This window comes from Salminus brasiliensis, chromosome 2 (genome assembly GCF_030463535.1).
Source record: "Salminus brasiliensis chromosome 2, fSalBra1.hap2, whole genome shotgun sequence".
NCBI classification, from domain to species: domain Eukaryota; kingdom Metazoa; phylum Chordata; class Actinopteri; order Characiformes; family Bryconidae; genus Salminus; species Salminus brasiliensis.
This window is the reverse complement of record NC_132879.1, coordinates 41,529,327-41,542,946: the sequence shown is the minus strand read 5'-3', so window position 1 is coordinate 41,542,946 and position 13,620 is coordinate 41,529,327. Positions and strand designations below refer to the sequence as shown.

At 38.3% G+C, this 13,620-nt stretch overlaps 1 protein-coding gene across 1 annotated transcript in view; it reads left to right on the top strand.

Moving 5' to 3' along the window:
* Positions 1-2,347: 2,347 nt before the first annotated feature.
* The window catches only part of slco1c1 (solute carrier organic anion transporter family, member 1C1), a 33,050-nt gene continuing 21,777 nt past the window's right edge, over positions 2,348-13,620 (top strand). The window contains exons 1-2 of the mRNA XM_072672785.1: positions 2,348-2,711; positions 5,751-5,908. Of these exons, the coding sequence (XP_072528886.1) occupies positions 5,765-5,908 (144 nt within the window). The 5' untranslated portion in view covers positions 2,348-2,711; positions 5,751-5,764. The remainder of the gene's footprint in view (positions 2,712-5,750; positions 5,909-13,620) is intronic.

Genomic DNA, 13,620 nt, shown 5'->3' with positions numbered 1-13,620 from the left:
CGCATATCCTGTATATACAACCCTAAATTGTTTTGCATGGGCCTTGATCTCACACAACCTCAATCTGACACTGTGTATGAGAAGACTGAGCTCCTTAATGTGTGCTGTGAAGCCCATTATCATAAGTTTCTCAGGCATTTTAAGTCTTTGAGTCAGCAGTAATCTTTTTTATTCAACAAAGCATTCACAAATAATTTCTCTACTGTTTTTTGCACCATCTGTGTCTGTAAGCATGTTTTGTAAGTGAATAAATATGCAGAAATTTGTATTTTTCTTTCCTTCCTTTCTGTTACAATCCAGGTTTTGTTTTTTGTTTTTTTGATATTGCAACTCACTGATGGTTCGCGTTAATTTCTGAAGACGTGCACAACCTTTGCAGAATGATAGCCAGCACAGGCTTCTGTTAGCTGGTGTCACAGAGCTAAGGACCTGCTAGCTAGAGGGACAATGTTTTCGGGCAACTTGTCAAAAACCTCAAAGAAGTACACCATGTAGTAAATAGGTAGTATAGTAGTTTCAGACACAGCTCAATTATCACTGCTTTAGAGCATTTACCAACACTTTAGACATATCAAGTTTGCACTGTGTCATACATGGGTTTCTGGCCCTGGAGCTCACACATTTCCACAGAGACTACAACAACAACCTGTGGCACATCATTAACATCCAAATGTTCATGGACTGCAGTGACTTTCAGTGAAATCACCTGCTGAGATCTAACAATGTTATTTTGCTTACAGGCTCTTCAGCCATTCTTGCTGAGGCTAGCCTCTCTTTAAGACTGACACTGATTATCACTTTGTTCAGCAAGCCGTCAACAGGCTATTCCCCTTGAGTTAAGGTAAATGTAGACAATATAAAGGTTAAACAATGGATAACCGATCCATTAATCCTCATAGGAACAATTGTGCTGATGTTGATTCTAGAGGAAGTTCTAGAGGAATTTTTATGAGATTTGCACTTCAGTGTTCCATGAGCTTATGTGGCCTACTCCTTTGTGGCTGGGGTGTATTTACTGCAAGACTCCCACTTCACAACAACAGCACTTATGGTTGAGAAGTGCAGCTAGCAAGTCAGAAATTTGACAAACTGACTTGTTGGAAAGGTGTCATCATAGGCCAATGCCATGTTGAAAGACGCTAAGCTCTTTGGTATGACCCATTCTACTGCCAGTGTTTGTCTGTGGAGACCGCATGACTGTGTGCTGTTGAGATTTTGCACCTTTTAGCAATGAATGTGAATGTGGCTGAAATTAGAAGGGTTGTCCACATACTTTCAGCCATATAGAGTATGTGCACCATATGAGTATAGGATAGCTATATTTTAAAATTAGCATTAATTAATTAACATTAAAACGCATATATGACAGCTTTGAAAGCAATATCAGTTGACAGCTTTATTGATAAATGGGTTAGCCATAGCCTCTATTAACAAAAATATCAACATAAAACCAATAAAACACAGTCTGTATTATTCTCCCAGACTCATCTCCATGGAAACAAAGAAATATGCACTGTCTCTTCTCATAACACTTGTATGTCAACATTGACTGAATGATGTCTAAAATCAAAATTTGATAACACTGTATACATATTCAAACCATAATGCTCATGCTAGACACCCTCTTTAGGGATCTATTTGGGGATAAGGGGATCCATTTGGTATTTGGCTTGGCTTTTATTAGTTCTCAGGATAGGTTGTGCTTACTGAATGTACTGTTTTTGCATGGCAGGAGGCTGGACAAATTAATTTCAGCTGTTATTTTAATGCACTTTTTCTATTGAATAATCATGTTTGCTATAAAACTGATGTTGCCCACAGAACTCAGGGCCCCTAATGACAAGATGTCTGAGGAAAGGGCCTAATGAACAAATAAAATCATGAAAAAGAACAGCTAAGGGGACTAAGGTTTGGAAAAAGTCTTCCCTGGACAACACTGGGCAGTAGACTCACAATTGACCAACGGCAACTGTGAAATTCAGCTACAGATGAGTTTCTTAGCTTTGTTTGTCATTCAAAGGCTTAGTTCTCTTGCTGCTCAGATTTGGTTTATAGCTCACAGTCATGGTCACATGCTCTTAGATTGCTAAAGCAATACAAGCAGCCTAACTTGTCTCTTTGAGTTTCAGTGAAGTCTGGTATACAAATACTTCTTTTATTTTTGTCTAAAGATCTACTGAACGACATCACCAGGAGGACATGCTCACCTCTGCTCCTTACCGATCTCTGTTTCATTTACTAAGGCTGGAAAACACTGCCTCAGGATCTGAACAATTTTGGATCCACTAGTCTCCCCACCCCCCTCCTCCTCCTCCCTCTCAACGTTATCACGTGTTTCAGCCAAATTCATCCAGCGGCTTGCTGAAACGCTGGAAACAGTTTCTCGAGAAGGTTGTGAAAACCTGGGAGACTGACGTCAAAGATTACACTATTCAAAACACTGCGAACTGACCTGAAACTGGAAGAATTGGATCTGACTCGAAGCCTGGCGAAATAACTCTCGAGTCCAAGTGCCTTTCGCCTGCAACCCTATGGGAAGTTTCCCTGAAGACCGTGACATCTGCGGCGCGCGCAGTGGTGCTGTCCATACCAGCTCATTCTGAGCCGTTGGGAATACGCTTCTTACATATCTATATATTATATAACGGACCTATAAAGGAAACATTGGACAGGGAAAGAACATCCAGCACTGACCAGAGCCAGGATCTGCGGTGAGTATTCTGGTCATTTTATTACTAGAAATCGATATTTACATAAAACATACATATTTTTTGTGTGTTGTAACTAGCTAACTGTTTTTCGTCGTGACTGGGGAATAGTGCCAAGCCGTGCGCGAGTCGTGCCATTTAAATCTGTCTGGGTTGGTGAGAGCGTGCTAGGAAAATCTAATACTGTCTCGTTAAAAAGTAGGTCTGTCCGCGAGCTGCTGTTTGTGCGTTGTTTATATGGCGCGCATGAACGGGATTAGTTATTCTGCTGGAGACGGTGCGCATTTAACGCGTTCACATTTAACGCGTTAGCTGCCACGTTTACATGCCCAGCCAGTGACAAACTAGGTGTAACGTCTGAGTCCAGTCTTATCAATTCGCTGACATTTTTCATCCACCTACCCTTACCTCCCTACTGGTCACTTCATCATGTTCCTGCTTCTTGCCATGTAAATTCGTATCAGGGAGCTAAGCCGTCTCTTTACAACGGCAAACATTCTGACTACATGCAACATTGCGGCGTATTATATCCCGTAATAGGCAAATGTGTCGTCCACTGGTTGGTAGGAGCCCAGGCGCAATGCATGGCTTTAATATACATTGGTTAATTAGGCGGAGTGCGCTGGTGAGGCTTCTGTCTCCCATCACAGCCTGCCCCCATCCATTCACTCAGCCGTTTACCTTCACGTCGAACGTGACGGTTTAAAGGATAAACCAGTGTGCCCTGTTGTTCCTCACTGGCCTGCTGTTTCAAATAAGACGCTGTAAAGTTTAATATTGATGCACGTAGCAAGACGCACGCTGAGATTTAGGCTACTGCAGCCGTCTCGAGACGAACTGATGACGCCAGAAAGGGTCAGATGAATTTCTGCATAATCGCTGATAAATGTAATTCAGCCAGTTCTTCGTTTGATTAGGCTTACTAACTAGAATAACACTGTATAACGTTGTAGTTACCAGGGTTGTTGATGAACATTAGAATGACCTAGGTGCTGTCTTTAAAACAGGGTTCTTCAAGGGTTCTTTGTAAGAGCAGTGGTTCTAAATGGAGCCATTAAAGAGATCTTCATATCAGAGGAAAATGTTTTGTAGATGCTTAAAGAACTTTTGAAAAAAAAAGGTTCTGTATCACCCAATAAGGGCCCACTATCATTACTAACCGAAGAACCCATTTCACTACTCCCCAACCCACCTTAACCATGTTATTTTGCAAATAAATAAACAAAAAAATTAAATCAGTGCTTCATTGGCTTTGATAAGGGCAATAATGTAATTAAAATAAGGTCAATATAATATAACCATAGTTATATATGAGGGAAATATGGTTGTTAAACTATGTCTTTAAAGGAAAAGTGCAAGTATTTGTCACTGTACTATGTACAGCGAAATGTGTCCTCTGCATTTGACCCACCATTGTGGTAGTGAGCCTGGGTATCGAACCCACAACCCTGTCATCAGAAGCCCAGAGCTCTAACTGCTGAGCCACCACTGCCCATTACTAAATAAGTGCAGATAAAATACATTTAAATAATTATAAAAGGGTAAATAATGTATTTCTCTGCCTCTGTGAGGGCCCCTGGTGACTCAGGTCCTCAAATCAACTACTTAAAGCCTATATAAAAGTCTGGACACCCCTGGCCAAATGACATGTTTTGCTGATTTTTTCAAGTGGAAAATAAAAATGTATCACCAACCCTGCCCCCGCCTTCCTGCAGACATTAGCTCCAACACTAATCAACTTGATTCAGCTAATTTCTGTATTCGGCAGACTTTGATTAGAAGAATGAGGTGTTAGATTTGAGTTGGAGTTGAAACCTGCAGAAAGGTAAACCCCCGGCAGGAGGGTTGGGTAACGCTGCTCTGAAGAGAACATACATCTGCACTCTAAAAGGAGATGAGTTTAAAGTGACGGAATTTCAACACTGTTTAGTGTTGTGTGCTCACGAACAAAACATGTTGGTTTAGACACAGTAAATGTGTCATCGTTTTTTTTTACAAACCAACTGTTTTAGACTAAGGAATGCACAAATGTGTTGTTCCAGCACAGTATGTGCCACTTTTTGTATCAGTAAGATAATAGAGCAAATGTTCTTTTAGTTATGCTACATACAGCAAGGTTATTACCCACTAAGGTGTATTATTCAGTAACTACAGGGACTTCTGTAATAATAGAAGTTGGGCCATGGGCTGTTTAGGGTTTAAAAGACCGAGAATAACACTGAATAACACTGTGGATAAGTACACCTGACTCAGTAGATGTGTCAAAAGAATGATGCATTGGGTCTTATTAAGTACACCTCAATGCTTGCAGTTTCCTGAACGTAACAAATTTATAAATAAAAATAAAATTTGGCATATGAAAAAGGAATTGTACAGTATTTTACCCAGTGTTTACAATACCCACAGAGAAAGGTGTTTTGGCTTCTCAGTCCTTCATGTTCACAAACAATGTCTATACAAGGTTTATTTTATTTTATTTTATTTAGTTAATTACCATTATTTAGTTAATTTTTAGTTAATTGCCCCCTGCCTCTGGCTGATTAGGTTCAGTTGATTATAATAGATCAATTCATGGATACCTCATGCAGTGAGAGAAAGAGAGAGAGAGAGAGAGAGAGAGAGAAAGAGAGAGAGAGAGAGAGAGAGAGAGAGATATTCACTCCCAATTCATAACTGCCACTTTGTACATTAAGCAGTAAATGTCCAATAAATTGGTTTAATAAAAAAAATGACATTCTAATATAAATGATGATATAAATAAATAAAAGAATAAGTTTTTTTTTGTTTTAGTAACTGGATACTGTAATATACTGTAGTATAAATCATCAGCCTAATCTCATTTTGATCATCTGCCTAGCGTATTGAATGATATTAAGGCTATGATGCTTTTAAAGACCCCATCTGTCTGAAAAACACACAGCAGTCACATTGTGAAGTTATATGATATAATTTTTCCCTTTTTTATTTTTTATATAAAGCAGTGTCCTATTCCTGCTCTTAGCTAATTCTTAAAACTGACTTAAAATCTTCTCTGCTTTGCAGGAATACATGCATAAATGGCAAGAAATTTCATTAGAGAAACCTTAGCCAAGGAAAATGAAACGTTTTTGAGGAGGATGGACCTACCAAGCAAGGAGAGTTGGTCACCAGATAATGAGCCCACATCAGCGAGACGGCACCCTTGCTGTTCCAGCCTAAAGGTAAATCTAGTGTGCTGTGGGCAGCTTTTCTTTGGACTACAATAAAGCTGGTCAATATCATTCAAATGTATATCTCCATATTTTAGAAGTATACAAATGTTATCCTAAACTTTTCTTTTTGTACTGCCAAAGTTTTAAGTCTTCACCCTTCCCATCACTCACAACACATTTTTAGCACACATTCTTGTCCTGCAGTTGTGTCCTATCAAGCAAAACTGGTCAGCCCATTTTTTGTAAAAATTAAAAAAGTATTATTTTTGTGTACAACCAGCAGACATACACCAATGAGCAAAAGCCACTCAGATGATGGGAATAACATTGATTGGGGAGCATGTCAAGGTCTAAAACCTGAGCAACTTTGACAAGGACCAAATCATTATAGCCAGAACGCTGGCTCAGAGCATTTTTGAAATGACTAAGTGACAAAACTCATTCTGGTCAGTAGCGATGAGTACCTACTGGCAGTGGTCTAAGGAGGGACAAATCAGCAACAGGGTGTTAGATGCCAAAGAGTCATTGTTTTCAAAGTTATCACATCTATCACTGAACTGACAGATGGCCTACAGTAAAACATCCATCAATTTTCTTCCTTCCTTTGCTTCTTCCTGGTCAAGGCCCCATTACTACAGGAATATCAAATAAACAGGGCACCAGTCCACCACCTACCATGTTTGGGAGGTAGGAGAAAACCAGAGTACCCACAGTAACACACACATACCATGGGAGAACACAAGAAGAACTTGCCATAGACCAGTGACCAGAGCGAAGATCATACTCGCAACCCCAGGCCCCTGGAGATATGCAGTACACACACAACTTTCGGCATCATCATGCCACCCTCCTGTAGCACAAGTCACATGAAGTTTAAATGATGGTTAAGAGAGGAATGTATCATAACACAGTGCATTGTACCCTTCTGCGTAGCCACATTACACTAACCATCGAAACTGGACCTTGAAAGAATTTCTTTTACATAACATGGCGTCCGGGTACATTGCAATGTTTACCTGCAGGAAACACTGGAACAACAAGTTCAATCCAACTCTACATTGCAACCTAATAGAATTAGAAGATCTGCAGCTGGTGCAGATTACATCGCAGAGGCACCTTCAGAGGTTTTTATAGATTGAGCTGTTTTGGATGATCATCAGCATATTAGGTGGACAGGTGGTCATATTTGCTCATTGGTGTATGTGTCTCACATTACATAAAAAGAGATGTAAAGAGCATCAAAGTGGACCTACAGGCATGTGGAAATATGAGGAAACCTATTAACAACCCATTTAACAACAATTTTAGATGTTAGGTAGTCAGAAAGTTTTGGGGATGTGGAAACCTCTCTAATGAGAATGTGTAGTTGCATTGTTATCAGCATAATAATTGTACTCAGGTTTTAAACCATTTAAATGCACACTGTTAATGTTTACTAGTTACTTTTTAGTTGAGGGATTTTAAAACTTTTAATGCAGGTAAGTGTAAATAAATTGGCACATAAAAGTGTATTCTAAGTCTGAAGGCTTTCCTTGAGGTGAAGCAATACTGAAATCAACAGTTGCATGAAACACTAGCTATAAGACTGCAGATGGTCAGCATGTGTCCAGTAGATATGTAAAGCATCCACTCTGCCAGGTGTCTGTTTAGGTGATCGTATAGGTTGCGTTTACTAAATGACAGCAATAATAACCCTTGACATTTTCTGAGAATAGTGAGTTTTTCAAACAGCAGAGGCTGTTTGTTGTCCTATCCGGGTAACACAACTGTACTATACTACACTGTAACACAGGTACAGTTTGCTAAATATAACAAAATCCATAACAATGGTTTCAGTAGCTAGTTATTAAAAAATTAAATATCTCACCTGTTCAGCAAGAAAAAAGCCAGTTCAACATCACGTTTGAATCCTTTCAGGTCACGGAGCTCTTGCCTCCTTTCAAAAACCAAGACAGTGTTTATCCTGGCTTTAGCAAGGACTCTGACGCTGTCCATTTTTGCTTACCAGCTCTCTTCAGTTCTAATTCTGTTTCTATTGTCATTCTGTTTGAATCAGCAATATTAGCAGCACTGCAGTTGTTTAGATAACCAGCAAAAGGATCCAGATCCCGTGCATGTGATGTAAGTACGCAAAGACATGCGATGCTGCCACGACCTACCAGACCACTTTCTTTTTAGAATGACTATATTAGGCTTTGCAAGAATTGGTCACACTAGCTCACTAATGCAATATATTAGTTCTCTCTCCACAATACTACAGTAAAACTGCTGCTTCCGATTTTAATTTTGGATCATTTTAACAGTATTAAGAGTTGGAGCTAATATGACTAAACAAATACAACTGGAGAAAAATAAAACTAATATAAACTCATTTAGTTTGGTTTGCTCTTGATTGTTGAAGTGATTGGTATCACCCTGGCGTGAAAGAACTGGGGTCTTTAGAAAGAAGATTGTAAAATGATAGTCTGGAAAGCCATTCAGAAACGATTAGAAGCCAGCATTTCTATCTGGAAATGAACATACAAATGAACATTTAAAACAACTGCCAACATGCACAAGCACCAGGCCAAGAGCAGACTGCAAGATGTGTAAAGGAGTCTCCAACTATCCTAAAATTCACAGGACCTACAGGTAGCTCTTTCCATAGTTAATGTCAAAGTACATGCAGCTACCATCAGAAAGAGACTGCACACGTTTGAAACCCCTTTCTGTAAAAAAAAAAAAAGACTAAAAAAAAGGACAAGACTAAGGTATTTACAGAAGAATGTATTGCAAAAGTTTGATACTTCACCCAGCCCTTGACTATAGTGACAGATGTAATGAAAATATATTGCTGACTCAAGAAGAAGCTTTGTTTGCTGTGTGTTCAATATCATGAAGCATGCATTTGGTCTGTAGCGTCACTAGGCTGAAACAAGATTTAGCTGCAGTTTGTGGTGGAATCTTCTTGTGATGATTGGAGTGTGGAGAACAGAGAGGGGTTTCAGAATGGGCTCCTGACTGCATGGTGCTTAATGATTTAAATAGGCAAGCAGTCATGCTCAGCAGTGCCTTTGTTGTGAGGTTTCTGCTGTAGTTTTGTGAGCGTGTTCACAGAGGTTCTATTCAGCTGTGAAAATTCTGTACATAAACTGTATTATGCATTAACCATATTGTGTGCTGATTGCATATGAAGCAAAATATGTGAACACTGACCACTAAGTTCTGCATAAATTTGGGTGAAATGTGCTGTTCTAATCATTTTTGTCATATTATGTCTTTAGATCAGATCTATTCTGAATTTATTTTGTCTTTATATTAAGCTCAATCCACATCCTTTTGATGTGCCATTACTGCACTAGCCTGGAGATTATATCATCTCTAAGTGGAATCTGAGAATTCCAGTGTTCCGCATTTTCTTTCTGGAGTTAGTTGGTCTGGCCTTCACTGATAGAAAGAAACAGTGGAAATGAACAATTTCAATTTCAAATGTTGTACCAGAATTATTTGCCAAATGTAATAAATCATTTGAAATTATGGCACTTAAACTTCCTTCTCTTTTTGAATTAAGAAATTCATAAGAAATTTTCAGTTCTCTGCACTACTTTGACTCTGACTGAGTCTAGAATGAGGTTACGCACATGAGGCCTCTGATAATCTTATTACTTTGGTGTAATGTAATGGGCAGGGATTTTACACTGCATCTAGTTTTTTTTTTTATTTAAGGTAATTTACCAATATGTAAAAGAAGTACTTTTTTAATAAAGGGGTGTTTATGTCACTTTTCTACAGTTTCTACAGTATATGCCAGTATCAGATGGCCACGTGATTTACATGGGACAGACTCATGGGATATAGTTACCTCAGAGCACTTGTCATATGCCTCCAATTTCTAAATAAAGAATTCCCCATTCAAAGAATGTCAGTCAGCCCCAATCCAACCCCTTAGGCGCATACCCATGTCCAATGTGGCCAAATGGCTTAAAAGCTGCAATAATGACTGATTTAGAAGATATGTACTTTTGTTTAAGAAGGATTACGTTTAGGTCAGAGTTCATAACAGCATACATTCATCATGCATATATGTTAGGAATGGTAAATCACTAAATCAGTACTTATTAACTACTTATTAACTTATTAACTACAGTTGCAAGAAAAAGTAATTAGAATTACCTGGCTTTCTGTATTGATTACTAATGAACTGTGGTCTGGTCATTACCTAAATCACAGTTATACACAAACATGAACTGAACAACACAGTTGTACTGCTCTTTTGTTGAACATCCACAGTGCAGACTAGAAAAAGGAAGTGCTGTTAGTGGTCTTCGCTAGATCTGCTGTGTTCTGATACTCACTATACTGAACTGAGAGATTTACTCACAGGATCAGTTTCTTGAACAGGATTAAGCCTAAACCAGGACTATATGTTCCTTTCAATGGCGGATTTTGATTCAGAATTCTGTGTAGTCCTAGTACTAGTACTAGTCTATAAGGTAAGTGTATCAGGTTAGTGTTCTGATACTGTACTGGGCTGAGTGATGGACTGTCAGTGTGTATCAGGTTAGTGTTCTGATACTGTACTGGGCTGAGTGATGGACTCTGTGTTAAACTCTGTGTTAGTGGTGTTAAAAGTCTTCACTCTGCTTCCCCAATAGGCTCATTAGTTTTGCACATCTTACAGTGGCTTTGACTGGCCCAGAACCTTTCTGAGAAGCTTATTTCACAACAGATGCAACATACATGGTTTCTGTTTGTCTTGCATTGGAATACAAGCTACAAATGTCCATTTACCACTGGAATAAACTGTGTGCAAGACTATCGTAGCAGGAAAACTGTACTCCACACTCTTATGATTAAACCTTGGCAGTTAATTCCCGGTTCACATGCTTTATTTGCAGTGACTTGCAGTCGTGCTGCTAACGTTATTGGTCGCTGATGTGGGGCACTTTGCTTCCAAACTATCAAATACACTCCACGTTTCTGCTTTTAGAATTACTTTCTGTTTGGAAGTGTTTTGCTCAGGTTAGAAGTGTTGCCATGGCCAGCTTTGCATTACAAATATACCCATTACAAATATTCCACATTGTCTGCATAAAGTTTTAAAAGGTGTAACCACACCTGAGATGCTCAAACCTATTGATTTGCTGTGAATCTGTACTCTCTAATATTGTCAGTCAGTGTCCTTAAAAGTATCCAACTTTGGTACCCAACCCTATAATTCACTTTGTGATTTTGTGTTGCCTGTGACTAAATGGAAGAAAATGTGAAATATATAGCCAAGTCACCGAGCCATTACATCACTGAAAATTGTGCTACTTGATAGTTCTTCAAATGCAGCTGAGAAATGTAGCCTTAAAGTGGACAAGATGTAACTTGTTAGTAATAAAATGTTATAAAAGGTATAGTTCATTTAATGTTTTAAATGTGCCACAGTCACAAAATGCATCATAACAATCTAAGACTACAATTGTTGTCATCAGAGAACCTGATGTGTTTCCAAATACTTTGACAGAAGAAGGCTATTTAACTGAAAATTGCAAACCTGCAAACCACAATTCTTCTAAAGGATGGTGGAACTGAGCAGTCTACTCAGTGGTGGACATGTTCATGAGTAATATCTTCAGTTCAGGTGTTTAAACAGCTTTTGAGGAAGACATCTTTTCTCCAAACATGGGCATGCAAAATGTGAGTGTACATCTGTGAATGTACTGCTGCCAGACGAACACAATGTCTTTCACTCTTGAGTCATGATTCAGAAAAACACTTCATTTTATAGAGGACAGTACCACACAAAGAGGAGCAGTCTCAAGTGTTACTGACACAGTAAGTTACTTCAGCATTAACTTGCAGTACATCTTACCAAAAGTATGTGGCTGTTTGGTGTATGAAAACAAGATGTTCAAATCATTACATTACTAAACTCAGATTGTAAGGTAAAACACACAAACCATTAAGGGCAGTTAATGATGTAGATTTATTGGTGCATTCAATAACTGTTTTCTGGTCCCCTGACCTGGAATTTCTTGTGTCCCACTTTTCCATTATTCTCAGAGGTCTCGTGTATGTACATTCACAAACTCACATGGTGCTCAGAAAGCTTTATGACGCTATTGGCATGCAAAAATCCATGCATGCTGGGACTGGCTTCATTGTGATTGGGGACTTACACAATGCAATCCTGTGGCAAGTAGCTCGCAAATGTTTTTAACCCATTGAGCCCAGTGTAAAACCTTATTTTCTCTTAATAACCTGATTTCACAGTACTATTGTCAAAGTTATTTTCAAGTACAACAAATATGATCTAACAAAGCTGAAAATTTAGCTGCACAAACTGCTGTTATGTAAAATATAACACATGAACTGTAGTGCATTTCAAACATGTCATGCTCTATCATCCTACTTTTAAAAACTAAATATGAAAAACATATACTTTTAATGTTTACACCTTAAATGTATGCTTTAAATGCTAAATGCTAAATGTATTATTTTGTAACAAATGAATGTAATGTACGTTTAGTGTGTTTTTAGTGTCCTAGTGATTTTATAAATTATATATTTTATGGTTGTGCAGTTAATTGAAAATTAATCTAAACGATATTTAGAACCTGAAAATTCTTTCCTTGGTAAAGAAAAATCTTTTCACAATTTATAACTCTCAGTTTGTCCAGTTACTGCCCTGTCTAGGGGGTGTTCCTGTCTTGCACACAGGCTCCAAACTGCCCACAACCCTGACCAAGAAGAAGTGGATAATAAGAAGCATTTATGAATGAATGTACAGTTTTTTTTCAACCTGTGAAAAAAAGTAACTGTACCTGCTGAGGCTTTCTGAGTTTTGGAAAATGCTAAGAAGATCTAAGCTGAGATCTAAGCAATTTTGATGGTTCATAATATGTGAAAGAGCTCGTAGGTACTCAGGAGCGAGGCCATGTAGGGCTTTGTATGTTAATAGAAGAATTTTATAGTCAATACTGGACTGATATGGTCAAAGTTTCTAATTTTCCCATACATCGTTAGCATTGTTAGCATCGTTTTCATACCAAAGACAGTCAGTATAACATGTCTAAAAACCCACCACTCTGTTGTCCTGACCTGCATCAAAGAAGATTTTTTGAGACAGTAGTCAGTAGTCATGCATCAGGATCCTGAACTTTCTGTCAGACCATCTCCAGGTGAGAAGAATGGACAGGTTTATTTTCTTCTTTATGCTTAATATGTGCCCCCCCAGTATTATATGGTTAGGCCTCTCCTTTACTTCCATTACACCCACAAATGCAAAATGAGAACACTTCCAACAGCATCATTAAATTCACAGATGAAGAGAAGACTAATTATTAGTCTTGTAATTGCTGTTATTGTTATTATTATTATTATTATTATTATTTCATGTTATATAGTAACATTAGCCATCATCGTTGCTTTTATTATCAACACTACTATGACTATATCAGTACACCTAAGCATGGCACCAGACGTTTGCGGTAATATGGTGACTTTTTTATCAATAATAAAAAGGTGTTTTGACTAGAGGATGGATGGGTCTCCCCTTGTGAGTCTTTATTTTGCCATTGTTACTTTTGGCTTGCTCATAGGGGGGTCTTTAATGTGTTTGTTGTAATTGTCTTTTGTCTTATTGCCGGATTTCTGTAAAGCTGCTTTGTGACAATGAAGCTGTAAAACGTGTTACACAAAATCTGTCTGTTACTGACTTTCTAGTGTTAACAGCATACAGCTACTCTACATAT